Genomic DNA, 22,836 nt, shown 5'->3' with positions numbered 1-22,836 from the left:
ACTAGTACCTCTGAAGTAATGCTCCATGCTGTTCACTTGATTTGAATTTATTTTAATTCTCTTATGAAAAGGGAGATATTGCAAGAATACATCTGCTTCAATGAACCTGTGAGGTAGCATGGGAAAGAGGGCTTTAAGTCTTTAAAATATTTTTGCTACATTAGTTTGTGCAAAAAGATGAATGTGTAGTGCACCTGAAAGTTGAATTCATATTATTAACAAATGAAAAATTATTAGGGAAAAGGCATAATTTAAATGAAAACAGTGTACAAGTTATTTGTCTTCCCTTTGCTACTCCGCAATTAGTAATCAGAAAATTTTGCAGAAAGTGTCTGCATTGAACTTTTCACTTAAAACGACCCTAAGGTATTGCATGCACCTCTAGTTAAATTATCTGAAAGAAACACATAGTGATAGATTCCTTACCTTGGAATTACCCCTAGGCGTCAGACTGGATCCGGAAGGTTTTTGTCAGCAGTACCTCTGCACGTCGGTAGGCGGCGTCGTGCGGCTCCGCGTCCGTTGTTGGCGTCGTGGTCGCCGAGATGACATCGCGGCCGCTACTTAGACGCCGCCCACTCGTGCTGACGTCAGTTCTTTCTTTTTCTGTGCCAGCAAGCGCTGATGCCGGAAGGGCAGGTACCCACAGTCATTTTTTTACTGACTTTTTTAGGCCTTTTATCTCTATTTTTTTCATCGAGTCTTCGACTCCTGGTGCAGTTAGGATTCCCGGTTTTAAGTCCTGCGAGGACTGTCACTGCATGATGTTGGTGACGGATCCGCACCGAGTGTGTCTTTTCTGCCTGGGGAGCGACCACGACTGACTGCCGGGCCATTGCGCCAAAGTCTTTGCGGGAGAGGTCCCGAAAGCTGCTGGAGGCCCGGCAGTCGGCTCTGCGCCGTTTGAGGTCCCGGTCCCGTGGGAGGTTGAGGGACCATGCGTGGAGTCATCATCGTCGATCTTCGGGATCCAAGTCTTCGCACTCTGGGTCAGGTAAGGCGAAGAAATGTCATTGTTCTCTGACTTCCCCTCGCCGGTCGCGCGACGTGGCTGAGGGAGAGGGTGGTGCCTCCCCCGTGGCTCTGGCGGAGCCTGTGCTGTTGCCGCCGGCCTACCCAGTCTTTCCTGGTCCGTTGGCGACTCCGGCCCAGATACAGGAGTTCCTGTTGGCCATGGCTCACCTCTTTGGGCCGTCGCTTCCCGCTAGTGTGCCTTCAGGCCCCGCGGTCCCGATTGGGGGTCCTCGCATTTCATTGCCAGCTGCTCCAGCCCCAGCGCCGCTGCCGGCACTGGCCCCAGCGGCGCAGGACCTCCATGGATCCAGGCCTGGATCCCGGTCGATGCCAGTTGACCTCATAACACCTCCACCGATGTCGATCCCCACTGGCACCACTTCCGACGTCGCCCGCTCCTCGGGACGACGTCGACCCCTGTTTCAGCCCAGAAGGGGATGCGGCGTCAGGCCGGGGTCGATCGATACCGTTCTTGACGTTGCTCGGGGATTTCTATCCCCATGTCCCTGCTCCTTATTTTAGGCTCGTGGAACAGCCTGAGGAGGAAGGGGAGGACTGGGAGGGGTCTGAGGACCCTCTCGCAGCTGATTGGGAGTATGAACAGGACTGGGCAGAGGAGTTGGGGAAGCCAGTGGTCTGCATACCTCACTAGACTTTGGCATGCTGTCTCTTCCTACTGTGGCTACAGAGGAGGGCGCTAGTTATGCTGTGGTGTTGCATAGTACGGCCGAGGCCCTACACCTCGTCCCTACTGTGGCCGTCAGGACTAACCTCCTGACAGAAGTGCTTCAGCCAGCAGCTACTTCTGCGGAGCCACTGCTCCCCTTCAACAAAGCACTTTTCCAACATTATTTTGGGCACCTGGTCCAGGCCCACCACAGGGGCTCCTGTTGATAGGAACGCGGCCCGACGCCATCGCCCGGCTCCAGGTGACCCCACCCCCGAGAGCTTAGTTGTCCAAGCCACTGCTTCTCCAACCACCTACCACCGGATAGGGAATCCAAGAAACTGGATCAGTTTGGAAAGAAGATTTTTTCTTACGTCATTTCTGTGCTGCGGTCCGTGAACACCGCATGCATCTTGGGCCGTTACTCCCACTCTCTGTGGGATACAGTGGTGCAGGTGCTGCCCCAGTGTTCGGAAGAGGCCTGGTCAGCTCTCTCCCAGGCTGTTGCAGAGGAGAGAGATGCAGCTAAGTTCATGATTCGTTGTGGCCTAGACACCGCCGACTCACTGGGCAGATCGATTGCTACGACGGTGGCAGTTCAACGGTGGCAATTCGTCGCCACGCCTGGTTGAGGACAACTGGATTTTTGGGGGATGTCCAAAGCACACTTATGGACATACCCTTTTATGGCCGTCGCCTTCGGCGATAAAGCAGACTGCGCGTTGTAGCGGTTTAAGGACTCGCAGGCTATGGCCAAGTCCTTGGTACACTCTGCAGTCCGCCCTCATCCGCCTTCTGTTTTTCGCTCCTTTCGTGGCACCGGAAGGGGCGCCCCGCAGTGTTCGCAACAGAGCCACAAGCCTGCGCAGCAACAATCCCAGCATGGACGCGGGATCTGCCATGGCGGGCCAGCAGGCAGGTCAGTCCGCCTCCACCCCGGCCACTACTGCCTCCAAACGTTCCAAGTCCGAACTTTCAGGCCCATCAAATGGCAGTGGGCAGCAGGCTTCGCCATCACCTCCCCTAATGGCGCACCATCACATCAGACAGGTAGGTTTTAGAGATAGTTCAAAGGGGCTACTCTCTCCCCTTCGAGACTACTCCTCCAGCCATGCCACTTTGGTACCACAGCATGTCGAGGGATCACTTTGTGCTTCTTCAGCAGGAAGTTGCGGCCCTCTTGGCCAAGGGGGCCATTGAGCGCGTTCCGATGCCAGAAGTAGGTCGTAGTTGTTATTCCCACTACTTTCTGGTGCCAAAGAAGGACAAGGGCCGGAATGTCAATTGCTTCCTCCGCAAAGAGAAGTTCAAGATGCTCACTTTGGGTCAGTTCTTGACCGCTCTCAATCCGCAAGACTGGATGGTAGCGCTGGACTTGCAGGATGCTTACTTCCACATCCCAGTCCTGTGGGCCCACTGACGCTACCTACGGTTCACGGTAGGCCATGAGCACTTTCAGTTCAGTTTATCCTCCCGGACAGTGAGTCCGGGATATTCGGGCTCTGATTCTGATCTTTCAGCCCTTGTCCCGGGTTTCGGTCAGAGTGACCCTGAGGCTGCTGGGCCTCATGGCCTCCTGCATCCTGCTGATCGATCATGCCAGATGGCATATGCGGGCTCTGCAGTGGGACCTGAAGTTTCAGTGGGCGCAATATATGGGGAACCTGTCAGATCACGTCCAGACCTCGGAGGGCACTGCACGACAGTTGCAGTGGTGGCTCACGAACCGGCATAGGGTCGACGGCAGATCCCTCTCCCTTCTCCAACCAGAGTTTACAGTGGTGACTGACGCGTCCCTCCTGGGATTGGGTGGCCACATGGGAGAGGCGTAGATCAGAGGCCTCTGGTCTCTGGCGGAGTCCAAGCTCCATATCAACCTTCGGGCAATCCGACTTGCACTGAAGGCATTCCTTCCCTCTGTCAAGGGGAGGGTAGTGCAGGTGTTCACAGACTACACCACCGCCATGTGGTACTGCAACAAGCAAGGCGGGGTGGGGTCGTGGACCCTATATCAGGAGGCTCTGTGCCTCTGGACATCTCTGGAACATCAGGGCGTTTTCCTGGTGGTTCAACACCTGGCAGGTCCTCTGAACGCCAGGGCGGACAAACTCAGCCACAGGTGCATGATGGATCACGAATGGCGTCTTCACTCGGAGATGGCGCAAGGTCTCTTTCAGCAGTGGGAGAGCTTTGGTTAGATCTATTCGCCAACGAAGAGAACGCGCAATTTCATCAGTTCTGCGTATTGGAATTTTCAAGGCGGCACTTGCTCGGTGACGCTTTTCGTTGTGAGTGGAGTTGTACGCCTTTCCGCCTATACCACTTCTGCCCAGATTGCTGAAGATCAGGCGCGACTGGGCACAAGTCATCCTTGTGGCCCTGGACTGGGCTAGAAGAGGATGGTATCCCGAGCTACTCAGTATGAGCATCGATCCCCCGATTCGACTGACTCTTTGGGAGGATCTTCTGTCGCAGCAGCAGGGGACGGTTCTCCACCCGAACCTGTCCAGCCTCCACCTCTTTGCGTGGAGATGGAGCGGCGGCAGTTGATTCCTTTTGACTTGCCTCCTGAAGTTTGTAATGTAATTCTGGCTGCCAGGCGTCCCTCCACTAAACTGGTATACGCCTGCAGGTGGAACTAATTTGTGGCATGGTGCACAGCAAAGGCTGTGGATCCCCTTTCTGCCCCTCTCTCTGAGGTCCTTTTGTTCCTTCTTTCTTTGGGCCGGCAGGGCTCTGCTCTGGGCACTGTCAAAGGTTATCTTTCTGCCATTTCGGCCTTTCTCAGGCATTCCCGATCAGCCCTCCCTTTTAAGAGAGAGGCTCCACTGTCTGAACCCAAAACGTGCGCTCTCATTTTATCTCAACCGCACACAACAGTTCCGGGTGGATCACCAACTCTTTGTTGGCTACGTTGGCACCAGGAAAGGTCGGTGGGTATACAAGAGGACTATCTCCCGCTGGGTCATCTTGTGCATCAAAGCCTGTTACTCTTTGGCTAAAAAAGAGCTTCCGGTGGGGCTGCGTGATCATTCCACTAGATCAACTGCAGCCACTACTGCATTGGGACGTGGTGTCCCCCTGCAAGACATCTGTCAGGCAGCCACATGGGCTTTGCTGCACACGTTTACTAAGCATTATTGCCTGGACTGCCAAGTCCAGAGAGACGGCTTCTTTGGCTGTTCTGTTCTCCGTGACTTTCTGGTGTGATCTTGGTTCGCCGACTCACCACCGGGGTTGGTATTGCTGGGTTATCTATTCTAAGGTAAGGAATCTATAACTATGTGTTTCTTTCAGATGAACAAGTTACTTACCTTCGGTAACAATATATCTGTATGAAACATTAGTAGTAATAGATTCCTTACCGCCCCGCCCATCCTCCCCGTTCTGCAAACTGATTTCTAGGGTTAAGGTCATCCCTTTCAGGGCCCTAGTTTCAATGCACCAGTGGTCAGTATCTTGCATGGCTCTGCTTCCTGGTGGGGTAAGTCATGTACAGAACTGATGTCTGTGGCGTGACGTGACATGGGTGGCGTCTAAGTAGCGCCAACGACGTTATCTCGGCAACCACGACGCCAATGACGGTGGCGGAGCCGCACGACGCCACCTACCGACACGCAGGGGTACTGCTGACGAAAACTTTCCGTATCCAGTCTGAGGCCGGGGGTAATTCTAAGGTAAAGAATCTATCACTACTAATGTTTCTTACAGATGTATTGTCACCGAAGGTAAGTAACTTGTTCATTAGTAAAGAATGATGCAGTTTTTAAGTAGAATGGTTTCATTAGAACAATATAAAAGTTATCATTGTCATTTTGTTGATTTATGTTTGGATACTGTCTTTTTAATTTCACTTATTAACAATTTCCTTTTATTTCTTACATGATGCAGGAAGAAGTGTTCAACTATATACATAACATTTTATCTATTCCTGGGTATAGCCCTGAAGAGAAAATATCTTTGTGGAATAAAGCCATGCATCATATGAAGGTATTGTAGTGGTTAAAAGCCTGTAACTGCATCAGTGGCAAATAATACTCTGAAATATCATTATTATTAACATATACCTATGATGTTGTGTTCATAATAAAATGACACCTTACGTGACTGTAAAAAATATTTTGGGAACTACTTTAATGGCAAGCTTGTGAAAATAATTGTGGCTCAATAAAGCTGTTAAAACAAGTTTTAGACATTCACGACTACAATGCAAAGGTCAAATCTAATGTTATTACCATAGTAGAAGTGAAATGATCCCCATCAAGTTCATAAGTCATGCTTTTGACCTTTAGTGCTTACACAATGGGCCTGGGCATTGGGAATACTCTGGATCTGTTTAAATATCTTTATAAACAACTACTGCACATGAAAGAACAGCGTGTCATAAACCATACATGCAGACAGACAGACTAATATGTTATTTATTATAGTTGTTGAGGTAGAGGAGAGAGGCAGTGCGATCCATGCTGATGGTCACTGCATATTCCTCTCATTTTGAATATCCCAGATCAGATTGGACTGGAAACTTTTCAATAGCTCCCCTGTATCATTATGGGGTTCTAGCTCGTCTCTGGGCGGGAAGGAAAGCCACCGTGACATCACTAGGGCCATAGAGTGCCCTCCATGGTGCACTAATGTGAGCTCCTTTTTCCTTTCTTTCTGTGCCATCAACGTGGCTCCGGGGCATTGCTCTCCTCAGAATTTTCCTGTTTTTATTCGACTATTTCTTGTCTTTTTTTTTCTTTCTTAAAAAAAAAAAGCTTGTTGTAGTTCAGGTTTGGTGCCTTGGGTCTGGTAATTATGGGAAGTACAGCGAGTCATGCAAGAGCATGCACTGCAAGCCCATCAAAAAAAGGGAGGCCAAACTCTTCATGGACAGGTCTCGGGATGACTGAAAGACCGGAAGAAAATCATGCCTCAGGAAGAAGTCGCCGGAAAAACCATCATAGAAGTCCTCCTGGTGATAACACAAGAAAAATGGTCATCGCCACTTTGAGTGAATCTAATCGTCGAAAGGTAAATCAACCAGGCACTCTTTTACACCTCATGATTCGTCCTCAAAGCCAGAATTGGTATTTCTTACTCAAGAGGAGCCAGCACATGGGGCTCCTTCAGACCCTACGCTAGTAGCCAGATCTTTAATGCCTGCTGCTCCCTCACCCAGGCCTAGCCAATGTGAGCCCTTCCTGGAGTTTCCTACTCCTGGTACAGACCCTGCATCATTGGTGAATGCAATGTTTGACATTTTCGGCAGGGTTATGGTCCCCTCTGGAGAGCCTTAGGTCCCTACAGGTCCTATGGGCTTCCCTTTCTGGATGACCCCGGCTGGTTTTACCCTGCTCCCTTTGCCGCCTTTCTCCCCATACCTGCTATTTATTTGTCTCTGACTCTAGCACTGGTACCAGTTGATACTCCAGACCCATCTCCACTGCGTGTTACCATCCAGATGGGTCTTTACCATTGGTGCCAGACCAATATTCACCAGAACCGCTCTCGATGCCACCAGCCGCATAGTCCTTAAAGGATCTTCAAACCCCTTATTATAGTTTGAGGCAAGAAGTACAACTCCTGATGCAGAACAGAAGGTGCTTTTTTTGGGGGGGGGGGGGGGGACTCTGATCTTTTCAACGATCCCTGACAAGCCACTGATGATGAACATGGGCTGGGCCATCAGATTCTATACACCATGACTTTTCCACTCATCAAGATGAGAACAGAGATCAGTTCTCATCATGCCATAATGTGTAAGGCGGCGGAAGTACTGGATATACCTTTCCCTTCCATTGAGAGCAAATCTAACATCTTAGCAAAAGTCTTGCACCCAACTTCACAGTCCTCTGAACCCTTGCTCCCTTTCATTGAAGCTCTGAAACACTCCTTGTAGCTTTGGGGAAACCAACGTTTGCACCATCTGTTAGCCATGTGGATGCCAGGAGCTATGGACTGGTCTCAGATGACCCAGCTTTCTTGTCTACATATACTGCACCAGAGAGTCTGGTCACTCAGGCATTTCAGTCTGCAAAATTATCTACTGATGTGTTGACGTCCACTCCATAAGGTAGGGTGTCTAAAAACAACAAACAACGTTCTAAACAGGGAATGTGGTATCAACCCGTTTGGCCACATTCTTAAAGAGTTGAGACCACCATGTCCTTTGGGAAATAGGACAACTGCTTATTCCAAATTTGGTAGTTGCATTTCACAGATTTGGTGCGAAACTGGCACACTCAAGCAAGACAGGTCATCCAGTCAGGGTTGGGTATAACAGACTCTGTAGTGCAGGCTATGGGGACATCTGTTACTTTGATGTCAAGCCTGGTTGAGGAGCTATGAATTCTCAACCGATGTCCAGACTAACTCAATGGTCGTCCCATTTGAAGGCTCCACCTACACGGGGATAAAGCAGATTTAGCTTTGGAGAGGTTTTAAGAAAGCAAAGCTACTGCTAGGTTGCTGGGCCTCAAAACAAAGCAGCTGGCCAACTGACAGCTCTGAAACCTTTTTCTGAGAATATCAACAGCCCCAAACACTTCAACAGCAGCACCAATTCCCGTGGTTCAGGTAATACCAGGGTCATGGCAAAGCTTGACGACAATCTTGCGGCCTCCTCTCTCTATCCTATTCATCTTTCTCCTCTTCCACGGCCACAGTAGGGAAGCAGCCCTAGTTCCCATTTGTCAGAATAAGTGCAACCTGTTGGAGGTCAGGTTTCCTCCTTTCCACAAGCCTGGAAGGCCATAACTTCAGACCTTTGGATCTTGCAGATAGTGGAAAGGGGGTTTTCTCTGCCCTTTCATCAGGTTCCCCTTCCAATCCCCCCCTCGCATTCAGCCCAGCCCACAGACCACCTAAGCACCATTCAGCTGCAGGTGGAGGTCTTACTCCTACAATGGACAGTGATATTTGTGCCAGAGCAGGCACAGGGCTAAGGTTGCTATTCCCAATGCTTCCTAGTCCTGAGAAAGGATAGCGTTCCGATCTTAGACCTCAGAGTCATGAATTGGTTCCTGGGTAAGGAAGAATTCAAGATGCTGTCCCTGGATCAGATCAGGTTTGAACTAGAAACAGAAACCTAGGTGGTTTCTGTAAGGAAACAGTCTTTTTGTAAGGATAACCCCCAATTCTTACCCCCATTTTGACTTCTAATGTACTTGTGTAATGGCTCTGAAGTGCCCTGAGTCCTGCTAATCAGAACTTAGGGCATGTGGTCTGACCCTTAACATGGTGTATGTTTAATTGGCTTGTCCCCAATCAGCAAAGCTTAACTTACTTGTAAGTACCTAGTATATGGTACCAAGGGTACCTATGGCCTGTAAGCAGGATTGTCCCCCAGGGGTGGCCGCACTTGTTGTGCCACCCTAAGTGGGACAAGGTGAAACATGGATCTGTCTGCCACTATAGACTGGAAGGCCATTTTCAAACTGCCAACTTGAAGCCCAAACCTCCCATTTTGATACATTTAAGTCACCCCTAAAGTGATGTATGTTAAAAAGCGGAACATGTACTTTTACATATTCCAGCTGTAAAAACCCTTCATTGTTGTTTTACTGTAGAAAGGCTAGTAGCCCCAATGGCACATACAGAGTTACAAGCTGACAGCTCTGCCCTTGCTAACTTCTGATTGGGACTACTAAAGTTGCTACTGTACATTATCAAAAGAATCATTGCATTAAAATCTGATTTAATGGTTTAAGCAAATTTGGTGTCACTGGTGGGCAAAGTAAAACATTAGAAGTTGCCACTTTAGTTGCCCAAAGTTTCCAGTGCCCATTTACTATTGTACTCGGTGTTCCGTCCTGCAGACGGATGTCTACCCTCCTGGGGAGACGTGCTAATGACTCCCAGGAAAGATAACAATATAAGCCTGCCACTGGAGGAGTTGTTCACTCCCCAGGCAGGAAACCACACAGATGTTAGCCCTAAAGGCAAGCATCTGATAGAGACTACTAGCCGCAGATTCCTTAACGTAGAATTATCCCCAGGGGTGAGACTGGATCCGGAATTTTTTTTGCCACATTATCTCTGTGCGCCGGGGTACGGCACCACGTAACTCCGCCCTGATGTCCGCGGCAGACGTCAGTGAGGTCGCATAAGTCCCTCACATCATTTTTTTTGTTTTCCGCATGCAACGCGGATCCGGAGTGAGTTCCCTTGACCTGTTTTCAGGCCTCTTTTAACGCCTTTGCGTTGGGAACAGTGTGCAATGCCTTCGGGTTTCAAGACGTGTGCTTTTTTTTACGCGTCAGATGTCGGCGACGGACCCTCACCCTATTTGTATGTGGTGTTTGGGCGAGAACCAGGATTCTACGGACTGCGACGCTTGTCAGCATCTCAAGTCGAAGTCCCGGCGGGAGCACTGGATGAAATTGCTTTCGGCCCGATTGTCCAGATCGGTCTTGTCACAGCGTCCGTCACCTACCTCGGAAGGGTCCAGAAGTCGCTGATTCCGGCTGCGGCATCATCCTTCTCCGAGGCCCCACGGGCGTTGTTCACCCGCCGGTAAGTCCTGCAGCTTGCCACCGAGGCCCTGTCCTCGTTCAGCAGAGGGCGTGGGTTCCTCTCGGGACGTGCGCCCTCGCCCATCGCCACCCTATCCGCTGTTTCCTGGCACTGGGGCGACAAGGGCCCAAATGAAGGCCTCCGCTACAGCTCTGCAGGCTTCTTTGGGCCCCCCTCCTCTCCCTGAGACGTCCGCGAATCCCTCACCATGCGCGGGGCCTTCTCCGGAGATCCCTCAGGCCCCTCACTCATCCATGGGTCTTCCATCCTACAGGGGCTGGCCTTTTCTTCCTCCAGCAGGGCACGGGGATGGGCGGCTTAGTTTGTAGCTTTCACCCACGGAAGAGTTGCTCTCTCCCCCACGACTCCCTACGGAGGCAAGGGTAGCCTTTGTCCGCGCCATCTCCATGGCCACCGGCATTTTGCAAATGGGCAACCCGGTCGCTCCACTTCCAACGGACCACTTGTTGGAGGTTCTCCACCAGGGCTCTGGTGGAGGGGAGCCGCTTCTTCCATTTGAAGCTTCGCTCCACAACTCTCTTCTGGGGGCTTGGGGGTGTCCTGCTACGGGGGATCCGGTGCCTCAGCCGCTCCTCCAATGTCTTGCCCTGCACGATCCAGTCTGCCTTTTTTCCCACCCATCTGCCCGGGGCCCTGTCCTACAGACTGCTTTTCCTTCCTTGCCTTCAGTGTTGCTCCCTCCGTCGCGGGGAGGCCCAGTGGTTGGACTCTTGTGGGCGTAACATTTTCGCTTCCACTAGTGCTGCACTGCGCGTGCTCAACACACTTTGTGTGTTGACCAGGGCTACCTCCGACCTATGGGATTCCAGGGAGTCCCTTCTGTCTCTCACCTCCCACGAAGGTGCCCGCGCTGATCTGCGGCACCATGTGCTGGTTGGTCGGGAGTTAGCTGCATTTATTCTCCATTCGGCCTTGGATGTCTTTCATTCTCTCGCCCGCGCTATGGCAAGTTCTGTGGCCCTCCACCGCCTTGCTTGGTTGCGGGATAGCGTCTTTCCAGAGAATGTTCGGGAGCGTCTTGTTGACCTGCCTTTTGATGGGATTCTTTTATTTAACACCCACGCGGACTCCGTTATTCAACGACTCCTTGCGGGGTTCTTTCCTCCTCCCCCTCCGTAAGCATTGGCTTGTCAGTCCTCAGGTGTCTTATGGTAGGTGTTTATTCCACCTTTCTCTTTGGGCCTAGTGTTTCGGTTGGCCCGTCTGTGTGCTGTGTGTGGCTTGGACTGTCTTCAAGGTCCTTATGTTGGCCCCGCTGTACTGTTGGCTGCTGGTACAGCCCTTCAACTTTTCTGGTGTGTGATTTTTGGCTGTTAGTGAACCCGTATAGGTCCTCAGGTTAGACCATCTGTGTATTTGTTGGTGATACCCACAGGTCTTTTATGTTCTTGAACTCTGCTGCGGGTTTCCCTAAGAGGTGTTCCCCTGTTTTGTTTTGGGACGTGTCATACCCTACGTGGGGTACTTGTAGGCTATTGTATAGCTCTGTCCTAAGCTGGGCGGGTGGGGATACTTTCTCTGGGTTCTCGCGTCTCTCTTTTTTTTTTTTTCTTCCGCCTTAGTGCAGCTTGCGCTGCTCCAGGTTCTGTCCTGCTAAGTATCCGATGTTTCTATCCTTCTTCTACATGGCTTGCCTGTCGTACATTTTGCCCTTTGTTCCTGCGGGATATCTGCTTCTGTGCATTTTGCCTTCCCTCTTCAGCCTCTGGATCGCCAGACTGACTTTTGTCATGCCGTCTGTGGCGTCGTCTCTTGGTGTTTCCACCTTATTATCCGACGTTTCGGCCTGGTCCTCTGTCTTGTGTTCCAGGGGGGCTAAGATATTCCTGGTGTTCTCCTGTGTTCTGGTTGACGGCTTTAGGTCTGTACTACATATTTCTCGCTTCCCTGGGGTCGCTTCGTTCCCCTCCCCCCCCCCCGCCCCCGGCTGCTCCTTGGGGGGGTTCTTCTCCTCTTTATCTTCTGGCCGGTCCCGCTTCTCTTCGTGGGCCGGGTTGTACCACTGGGACGGTCCTTCTCTGGGGCTTGTTCTGGGGTTCCCTTTCCTCTGTCTTCTTTCTGCTCTCGGCTTGTTCTGGGCACACTACTTCATAGTATTTGCCAGCTGCCTGCTGTGCACGCCTGGTAGTTGTGGACCACCCCCGTGGGCCTCGGCGTGTACCCGTGTGCTCCTGTCCCTTGCTTTGCTGGAGCTTTGCGCGACTGTCTTCCTTCTCACGTATGCGTTTATCGGCTGTGGGGCCGTTCCTGCCTTGTCCCCTGCCTCGGGGCTGATACCCGTTCAGCTGTCCCCTTCGCTGTGTGTGTTCTCCTGAGGCGGGGTCTGCCTCCGTTCCACCTCTTCTCCTTGGATTTTGCGGGTCAATCAATCAATCAATCAAGACATTTATAGAGCGCACTACCTACCCGTAGGGTCTCAAGGCGCTGGGGGGGGGGGGGTGCCGCTACTGCTCGAACAGCCAGGTCTTAAGCTTCTTCCTGAAGGAGGGGTGGTCTTGGGTCAGGCGCAGGTCGGCCGGGAGGGAGTTCCAGGTCTTGGCGGCCAGGTAGGAGAAGGACCTTCCTCCTGTAGTGGCTCTGCGGATGCGTGGGACGGCGGCGAGGGCGTGGCTGGCAGAACGGAGGTGGCGTTTGGGAGCGTAGAAGTTGATGCGGTTGTTGAGGTAGCTCGGGCCTTGATCGTGGAGAGCTTTGTGTGCGTGGGTAAGGAGGCGGAAGGTGATTCTCTTGTTGACCGGGAGCCAGTGCAGGTCTCTTAGGTGTCCGGAGATGTGGCTGTGTCGTGGGATGTCGAGGATGAGTCTGGCTGAGGCGTTCTGGATGCGCTGGAGTCTCTTCTGGATCTTGGCGGTGGTTCCGGCGTAGAGTGCGCTGCCGTAGTCCAGTCGGCTGGTGACGAGGGCCTGGGTGACGGTCTTCCTGGTCTCTGCGGGGATCGACCAGAAGATCTTCCGAAGCATGCGCAGGATGTTGAAGCACGACGAGGAGACGGCGTTGACTTGCCTGGTCATGGAGAGGGAGGAGTCCAGGATGAAACCCAGGTTGCGTGCGTGGTCCGTCGGTTTGGGTGCGGGGCCCAGGGCGGGGGGCCACCAGGAGTCGTCCCAGGCGGAGGGCGAGGAGCCCAGGATGAGGACCTCCGTCTTATCTGAGTTCAGTTTCAGGCGGCTCGTCGTCATCCACTCGGCTACCTCTCTCATCCCTTCGAGCAGGTTGGCTCTGGCGGCGGCGGGGTCGTTAGTCAGGGAGAGGATCAGCTGGGTGTCGTCGGCGTAGGAGATTATGTTGAGGTTGTGTTGGCGTGCGATGGCCGCGAGGGGGCTCATGTAGACGTTGAAGAGAGTAGGGCTCAGCGAGGATCCTTGAGGGACGCCGCAGATGACTTCGGTGGCCTCTGACTTGTACGGTGGTAGGCGGACTCTTTGTGTTCTTCCGTCGAGGAAGGAGACGATCCATCCCAGTGCCTTCTCCTGGATTCCGACGTTGCTGAGGCGCTGCACTAGGGTGCGGTGGCAGACCGTGTCGAAGGCCGCGGAGAGGTCTAGGAGGATGAGGGCCGCTGTTTCTCCGTTGTCCATCAGGGCTCGGATGTCGTCAGTGGCGGCGATGAGGGCGGTCTCGGTGCTGTGGTTGGCACGGAATCCCGACTGCGATGGGTCGAGGGATCCGTTCGTCTCGAGGAAGGCGGCCAGCTGTTTGTTGACGGTCTTGTCGATGACTTTGGCTGGAAACGGGAGTAGAGAGATGGGGCGGTAATTCTTGAGTTCGGTGGGGTCTGCTGTGGGTTTCTTGAGCAGAGCGCTGAGTTCGGCGTGCTTCCAGCTCTCGGGGAAGGTGGCGGTGTCGAATGAGGTGTTGATGATGTCCCGCAGGTGGGGTGCGATGACAGCGTCGGCTTTGTTGAAGACGTGGTGAGGGCAGGGGTCGGTCGGAGATCCGGAGTGGATGGAGTTCATCATGTGGACGGTGTCTTCGGTGTTGACTGGGGTCCAGGCGCGGAGGGTGGTGGTGGGTGGCGTTGCTGTGGTCGTGGCGTGCGTCGGTTGAGTGCTGAAGCTGTTGTGTATGTCTGCGATTTTGTTGTGGAAGTAGGAGGCGAGGGAGTTGCAGAGGTCTTGCGATGGGGTGATGTCGTTGTTTCCGGCGTTGGGGTTGGAGAGCTCTTTCACGATGTTGAAGAGTTCCTTGCAGTTGTGTGCGTTGTTGTCCAGCCGGTCCTTGAATGCAGTTTTCTTGGCGGTGCGGATCAATTGGTGGTGTTTCCGGGTGGCGAGCTTGAGGGTGGTCCTGTTGTCCGGCGTGGGTTCCTTTCTCCAGGCTTTCTCGAGGGCTCGGCAGTTCTTCTTGGAGCTCTTGAGTTCGTCGGTGAACCATGGGGCTCTCTTATTGCCGGGTCTGCTGGGCGGGATCCTCAGAGGGGCGAGTTCGTCTGCGCATTTGCTGATCCACTTCGAGAGGTTGTCGGCGGCCTGGCTGGGGTTCGCTGAGCTGGCCGGAGGGTGCTGGCTCAGGGAAGCGGCGAGCTGGTCGGCTGTGATCTTGTTCCAGCTTCTTCGGGCAACCTGTTGCTGGTGGTGGTGGATCGTCGTTCTACTGAAGGTGAAGTGGATGCATCTGTGGTCCGTCCAGTGGAGTTCTGTGGCGTGGCTGAAGGCGATGTCTTTGCTGGATGAGAAGATGGCGTCGAGTGTGTGTCCGGCGAGGTGGGTGGGTGTGGATACCAGCTGCTTGAGTCCAAGGTTGGCGAGGTTGTCGAGCAGGGTGCTGGTGTTGCAGTCGTTGTTGTTCTCCAGGTGGAAGTTGAAGTCCCCTAGGAGGATGTAGTCGGCGGAGGGGAGGGCGTGCGGGCTGACGAAGTCGGCGATGTCCTCGCTGAATTGAGTGCGTGGTCCCGGAGGTCGGTAAATCAAGGTGCCTCTGAGGGTGGTCTTCGGGTCGGTGTGAATCTGGAAATGCAGGTGTTCGGCGGAGGGTGGGGTGTTGTCAGTGCTGGTCGTGATGCGGATGGTGTTCTTGTGGATGATGGCGATGCCTCCTCCCACCTGGTTGGCGTTGCGGTCCCTCCGGGTGATCTTGTAGCCTTCTGGGATGGCGATGGCGATGTCGGGTGCTGAGGAGGCGTTCATCCAGGTCTCCGTGATGAAGGCAACGTCAGGGGCTGTGGCGTCTAGGAGGTTCCAGAGTTCGATGGCGTGTCTGTGGATGGAGCGGGTGTTGAGCAGGATACACTTGAGGTGGTTGCTGCTGGTGTTCGGCTTGGCAGGTGCTGGTGCCGGGCAGGTCCGGATACAGGTGAACTTACAGGCGAGGCAGCTGAAGGGCCCGTGGGTGTGCTTCGGGGTAGCTCGATAGCATCCCTGGGTCCTGCCGGTGTTGAGTGCGATGAGGGTGGCGGCGGTGTACGTCAGGCGGGTCGGTCGGGGTCCTCGTGGGCCAGGGGTTCGGGCGCTGGGCGCGGGCCAGGCACGGACGGGCGCAGACGGGCTTACCTTTGGCGCACCTTCGGCGCACAATCGGCGCGCCCGCTGCGCGTGCACGCTGCGCGTTCGCACGGTCACCATATATGGCGAAGTGCGCGGGTGGGCGGAGCAGCTGGGAGGCGGGAGAGGGGAGGGTACAGAAAGAAAAAAGGGGCGGGGTCAGCGGTGGTGGCGGGAAGCGGGAAGCGGGGAGCGGGGAGGGATGAGACGGGGCGGCTGAAGGAACTGGCAACACAGGCAAGAATGGGGGACAAAAGTGCAAGTTAACAACAAAAACAAATCACAATACAGTCAGAGGCAGAGGCACAGGGCAAGAAGCGAGCAGAGACCACGCCGCTCGAAGTCAGGGGGCGTGGTCACGCGGCGGAGCCGGGGCAGCGAAGCAGAGGCTGGAAGGCACACGCAGCAGCTGGTGGCCGTGCGGCGCGGGGGTGTCCTAGAACTAGGTCACACTCACCTGCGTCGCACGGTCGCCATATATGGCCAAGTGCGCGGGTGGGCGGAGCAGCTGGGAGGCGGGAGCGGGGAGGGTACAGAAAGAAAAAAGGGGCGGGGTCAGCGGTGGTGGCGGGAAGCGGGGAGCGGGGAGGGATGAGACGGGGCGGCTGAAGGAACTGGCAACACAGGCAAGAATGGGGGACAAAAGTGCAAGTTAACAACAAAAACAAATCACAATACAGTCAGAGGCAGAGGCACAGGGCAAGAAGCGAGCAGAGACCACGCCGCTCGAAGTCAGGGGGCGTGGTCACGCGGCGGAGCCGGGGCAGCGAAGCAGAGGCTGGAAGGCACACGCAGCAGCTGGTGGCCGTGCGGCGCGGGGGTGTCCTAGAACTAGGTCACACTCACCTGCGTCGCACGGTCGCCATATATGGCCAAGTGCGCGGGTGGGCGGAGCAGCTGGGAGGCGGGAGCGGGGAGGGTACAGAAAGAAAAAAGGGGCGGGGTCAGCGGTGGTGGCGGGAAGCGGGGAGGGATGAGACGGGGCGGCTGAAGGAACTGGCAACACAGGCAAGAATGGGGGACAAAAGTGCAAGTTAACAACAAAAACAAATCACAATACAGTCAGAGGCAGAGGCACAGGGCAAGAAGCGAGCAGAGACCACGCCGCTCGAAGTCAGGGGGCGTGGTCACGCGGCGGAGCCGGGGCAGCGAAGCAGAGGCTGGAAGGCACACGCAGCAGCTGGTGGCCGTGCGGCGCGGGGGTGTCCTAGAACTAGGTCACACTCACCTGCGTCGCACGGTCGCCATATATGGCCAAGTGCGCGGGTGGGCGGAGCAGCTGGGAGGCGGGAGCGGGGAGGGTACAGAAAGAAAAAAGGGGTGGGGTCAGCGGTGGTGGCGGGGAGCGGGGAGCGGGGAGGGATGAGACGGGGCGGCTGAAGGAACTGGCAACACAGGCAAGAATGGGGGACAAAAGTGCAAGTTAACAACAAAAACAAATCACAATACAGTCAGAGGCAGAGGCACAGGGCAAGAAGCGAGCAGAGACCACGCCGCTCGAAGTCAGGGGGCGTGGTCACGCGGCGGAGCCGGGGCAGCGAAGCAGAGGCTGGAAGGCACACGCAGCAGCTGGTGGCCGTGCGGCGCGGGGGTGTCCTAGAACTAGGTCACACTCACCTGCGTCGCACGGTCGCCATATATGGCCAAGTGCGCGGGTGGGCGGAGCAGCTGGGAGGCGGGAGCGGGGAGGGTACGGAAAGAAAAAAGGGGCGGGGTCAGCGGTGGTGGCGGGGAGCGGGGAGGGATGAGACGGGGCGGCTGAAGGAACTGGCAACACAGGCAAGAATGGGGGACAAAAGTGCAAGTTAACAACAAAAACAAATCACAATACAGTCAGAGGCAGAGGCACAGGGCAAGAAGCGAGCAGAGACCACGCCGCTCGAAGTCAGGGGGCGTGGTCACGCGGCGGAGCCGGGGCAGCGAAGCAGAGGCTGGAAGGCACACGCAGCAGCTGGTGGCCGTGCGGCGCGGGGGTCTCCTAGAACTAGGTCACACTCACCTGCGTCGCACGGTCGCCATATATGGCCAAGTGCGCGGGTGGGCGGAGCAGCTGGGAGGCGGGAGCGGGGAGGGTACAGAAAGAAAAAAGGGGCGGGGTCAGCGGTGGTGGCGGGAAGCGGGGAGCGGGGAGGGATGAGACGGGGCGGCTGAAGGAACTGGCAACACAGGCAAGAATGGGGGACAAAAGTGCAAGTTAACAACAAAAACAAATCACAATACAGTCAGAGGCAGAGGCACAGGGCAAGAAGCGAGCAGAGACCACGCCGCTCGAAGTCAGGGGGCGTGGTCACGCGGCGGAGCCGGGGCAGCGAAGCAGAGGCTGGAAGGCACACGCAGTAGCTGGTGGCCGTGCGGCGCAGGGGTGTCCTAGAACTAGGTGGGTGGTTCTTTTCTTCCTTTGGTACTCGCTTGGTGCCGCCTGTCCCTCCGGGTTTTCTGGTGGACGCCCTTTGCCCCTCGGGTAGGCTTGTGGTATCCTGGCCTTCCCTTCTCCTTGTTCTTGCTTACTTCTGCTTGGTGTGGGCTGGGCCGTCCTTCCTGTCCCCATGACACATACCCTGTTGGGAACCTATGTTCTTCCAAGCTGGTGAGGTTCTCTCGCAGACCCTCCTTCCCTCTGGGTATGGCTAGGGTATCTATTCTACGTTAAGGACTCTGTGGCTAGGCGTCTCTATCTGATGTACAAGTTACTTCCCTTCGGTAACGATGTTTCTGGTAGAGACGATTCTAGCCGCAGATTCCTTCACGGCCCGCCCTTCCTCCCCGTTCTGCGAGGAACTTTCAGCTTAGTCTTCTGCACTTGCCTCCCTCCAGGTGGCTTTGTCTTCTGTGGGTGCCCTCTTTCACTTCCTCCCTGACAGGATGCTTCGTTCTGTTTATTTGTTCCATTCTTTCTTTTCTGGTGATTGGACGGTAGGTTCATGGGTACTTCTGCATCCCTACACCCTGGTTATTCCAGTGTGGGGCCTCCTCATAATCTTCTCCCTTTTTTCATTGCTTGGGGTTTCTGACTCCTCTGCAGTCCTCTGGGTTGGGGTCTCTTGGCTGTGCCTCAGCCCTTACCTCTTTACAGGGAAACAACGCTCCTTGCTGGTGTTGTCTTGGGGTGATTTGTCGCTACTCATCTGTTTCGGTCTTGTTGCCCTTCACTGTTATAGGTTGTGGTTGCAGTCTTTCTGTCGTCTGCCACATTTTTCACATGTTTTTCTACCTCCAGGGAGGATATCTCCTTTGCTTTGCAGGGTTGCTTCTCCGAGCGGTGCTCTGCTCTTTCCCTTCCATGAATTTCAGGAACACAGTGCCTGCCACTGTCCCTAATGGTGCTGTTCCTCACCATTCGCTTCTTCCCTTTCTGTTTCACTGACTTTTTCGCACACTAATCCCATAGTCTCACAGTTTTGTTTGTGGTGGCTCTGCGTTGTGGTGCGGAAAAGTTCTCCGAAGAAAACTGACGTCAGTGCGCCGGGGTGGGACTTATGTGACCTCGTTGACGGCACGTCCGCGGACCACGTCCGGGCGGAGTCACGTGGTGCCGTCCCCCGGCACGCAGAGATGCTGTGGCAAAAGAAATTCCGGATCCAGTCTCACGCCTGGGGATAATTCTATGTTAAGGAATCTGCGGCTAGAATCGTCTCTACCAGATACTTCGTTACCGAAGGTAAGTAAGTTGTACTTTAGAAGCAAAGCTGTGTTTGAAGGGCAACTGGGTAACACTTGAGAGAGAGGCTGCTTCATTGTTCAGGCAAACAGGCTGGCACTTGGGACAGGAGAATGTAAACCAGTTGCCTAACCAGTTTTCCAGGGGCGTGTTGCCCCCTTGCTAGCCACACCTCTGGTTTGGGCTAGGGATCTCCACACGCTGGGGGAAGGGTCCTGCCATATTAAAAGTGGGCAGAATGGTTCATCCTGGTGTCATATGGTCCCTACAAATCAAGTAGGACTGTGTATCCGGACAACATAAATGTCAGAATATGAGGACTAAGTCCACTTATATCATCAGAGTATGTTGGCCCAGCTGGTGGACTGCCTCGGCCCCAAGACAGCAGAACAGTGGACGAGAGCCATTGCGCGTGCTCGCCTGCCCTGGAAGAGGCATCTATGCTAAAGCGGTGCCAGAGCAGACCAGCCTCTATAGTGAGGATTTGAAGCCTGAGGAGGTGGAAACTGTAGGGCAGCAGGGGATCTGGAATCAGACATAGATCCCTGATGAGATCTCTAGCGATGCGCAACTGCCTTGTTAATGATACAGTGGGGGAACTGCCGAGGGACCCTACCTGCCCTAGCAGAGTCGCTTGACCCGGAGAGGCATCTAGGCCCTGTGACAGCTGCAAGATGCCTTTTGGGGAGTACTGGGCCTGCCTAGCCAGTGCAGAAGCCCCTAGCTGACTAAAAAATCACTGAGGCCCAGACCTGGGGGTCTGTGACCTGGACGACTGAGACTGTGTTGGCTTCTGAGAAGGGTGATGCAGAGCCCAGTCGCCCACAGAGCACTCATAGGGACCCTGGGCTGGTGCATGTGACATCAGGGGGCCAGAGGAGTGCATAAACCCAAGGACCTCTTGCTGAGATGGCAAAGACCGCAGACTGCAACGCTACAGCGCGCCTTATCTGAAAGAAACACGTCAGTGATAGATTCCTTACCTTAGAAGTACCCCAAGGCGTCAGACTGGATCTGGAAAGTTTTTCGTCAGCAGTACCTCTGCGCGTCGGAAGGTGGCGTTGGTTCGCTCCATGTCCGTCGTTGGCGTTGTGTCGCCAGGATGATGTTGCGGTAGCTACTTAGACGCTGCTCTTGTGTGTTGACGTCAGTTCTTTCTTTTTCCGCACCAGCCAGCGCAGATCCGGGAAGAGCGGTACCTCCAGTCATTTTCTGAATTACTTTTTCCTGACTTTTGTCGACTTCTTTTTTGAGTCTTCGACTCCTAAGGTGCACGAGGGATGCCTGGCTTCAAGCCATACGGTTCCAGTCATGGGGTGATGTCGGTGACGGATCCGCATAGCGTGTGACTTTTTTGTCTAGAGCGCGACCACGACCCCAAGTCTTGCTCCGACTGCTGGTCAAGGACGCCGAAGGCTTTGCGGGAGCAGTCCCGAAAGCTGCTTGAGCACCGGCAGTCTGCTCCGCGCCGTTGAAGGTCCTGCTCGTGAGGGAGGTCGAGGGACGGGTCGTGGAGCCACCATCATTCGGGTTCCAAGTCTTCAAAGTATTCACACTCTGCGTCGGGTAAGTAGGAGCATAAGAAGAAGTCGAAGAAGTATCGCCGCTCTTCGACTTCTCTTCGTCGGTCGGCCGACCCGATGAGGAACGCGGATGGTGCCCCTCCCGCGCCTCTGCATGCAGAGCATCTCCCTCGCCTCCGCGCGCGGAGCCCAAAGAGTTGCCTCTGCGTTTCCCTCCCTTTCCGGGACCCGAAGCGACTCCCGCCCAGCTTCGTACGTTCTACGAGGCGATGCATGCCATCTTTGGGTGGCCCGAACCCGCCAGCACACCTTTGGGCCCCGTGGACTCAGTTGAGGCCTAGGCCTTCTCCGCTGGCGGCTCCAGCGCCACAGGACCCCCTTGGATCCAGGCCTGATTACGCCTCCACCAGTACCGCTTCCTCTGGCACCACTACCGCGTTCAACACCGGTCGGTCCCTCAGCCTCCATCCCAAAGAGGACCCGGAGCCTGACCGGCGTCGTCCGGCGCTGAGAGGGACCTTTATGCCCCTGGTCACCCCTGGGGCCCATTTTCAACCAGAATGGCACCCAGATGAGGAGTAGTAGGACTGGGTGGAGTCAGGTGACCCTTTGAATGACCAGGTGGACAGTGAACTGGACTGGAGAGAGGAACTGGGGAATGCCAGTGGTTTGGACACCTCCCCTGACCTTGGCATGTTGTCAACTCCTACCGTGGCTACGGAGGAGGGAGCGTCCTACGCAGTGGTGTTGCGTCGAGCTTCCTACTGTGGCGGTCAGGACTAACCTGCTGTCAGAGGTGCTTCAACCGCTGCAAGCTCTTCAGAGGCCCTCACCAACATTGTTTTGGGCCCTTGGTCCAGGCCCAACACGGGGGCTCCCGTGCACAGGACGATTCCCCGGCGCCACCCCCGGCTCCGGGCGACCCTACTTTTCTTTCCCAACACCCCACCCCAGAGAGCTCGGTGGTCCAAGCCTCCACTTCCAAAAGCACCTTCCCTACCGGTCTACCCGAAAGGGAATCCAAGAAGCTGGACCACCTTGGAATGAAAGTTTTCTCTTCCACCAGCTTAGGACTGCGGTCCGTAAACACTGCATGTTTCTTGGGCCGTTATTCCCATTCGGTGTGGGATACGGTGGCGCATGTGCTGCCTCAGTGTCCAGAGGTGGCCCAGACAGTGCTCTCCCAGGCTGCTGCCGTCGGGAGGGATGCAGCAAAGTTTGCAATACGTTGTGGGCTGGACAAAGCCGACTCTCTGGGCAGACCCATTTCAACGTCGGTAGCGCTTCGTCGTTACGCCTGGATGAGGTCGATTGGTTTTTCAGGGGATGTCCAGAACACCTTGATGGATATGCCCTTTGATGGCCATCGCCTTTTTGGCGACAAAGCAGACAACTCTCTAGAGCGTTTCAAGGACTCACAGGCTACGGCCAAGTCCTTGGTCCTCTCCACCCACCCTACGCAGTCTGCTTTTCACCCCATTCGTAGCTACAGAAGGGGTGCCCTGCTACTTCCCTCCAAGAGCCACAGGCCGAAGTAAGTTTCCTAACCTTCGCGCAGCCGGGGGCGTGGAAACAACCGGTATGGTTCCGGGGGCCAGTCCCCAAGAAAGACAAGGGACGTCAACCGCTTCCTCCGGAAAGAGAAGTTCAAAATGTTGACGCTTGCTCAGGTCATGTCTGCTGTCAACCTGGAAGACTGGATGGTAGCGATGGACTTGCAGGACGCTTATTTTCACATCCCGTTCCTGCCGGCCCACCAGCGTTACCTATGGTTCACGGTATGCCACGAGCATTTGCAATTTACCGTGCTCCCCTTTAGCCTTACCAGCGCCCCTCGGGTGTTCACGAAAGTAATGGCGGTGGTCGCAGCTCATCTGCACAGATCAGGGGTTTCAGTCATCCCTCTATCTCAACGACTGGCTGTTGAAGGCGGGTTTGTCCCAGGCAGTCGTCTGCCACCTCCAGACTACGGCC

At 54.8% G+C, this 22,836-nt stretch overlaps 1 protein-coding gene across 1 annotated transcript in view; it reads left to right on the top strand.

The window, feature by feature from the left end:
* VPS8 (VPS8 subunit of CORVET complex) overlaps window positions 1–22,836 on the top strand; it is a 1,789,524-nt gene that overhangs the window by 1,096,679 nt on the left and 670,009 nt on the right. Inside the window, exon 32 of the mRNA XM_085648738.1 lies at window positions 5,573–5,671. Within this exon, the coding sequence (XP_085504864.1) occupies window positions 5,573–5,671 (99 nt within the window). The remainder of the gene's footprint in view (window positions 1–5,572; window positions 5,672–22,836) is intronic.

Source organism: Triturus cristatus, chromosome 3_2 (genome assembly GCF_964204655.1).
Source record: "Triturus cristatus chromosome 3_2, aTriCri1.1, whole genome shotgun sequence".
In the NCBI taxonomy this organism is placed as follows: Eukaryota; Metazoa; Chordata; class Amphibia; order Caudata; family Salamandridae; genus Triturus; species Triturus cristatus.
Note: the sequence above shows the minus strand (reverse complement) of the source record. Positions and strands in the feature narration are given on the sequence as shown.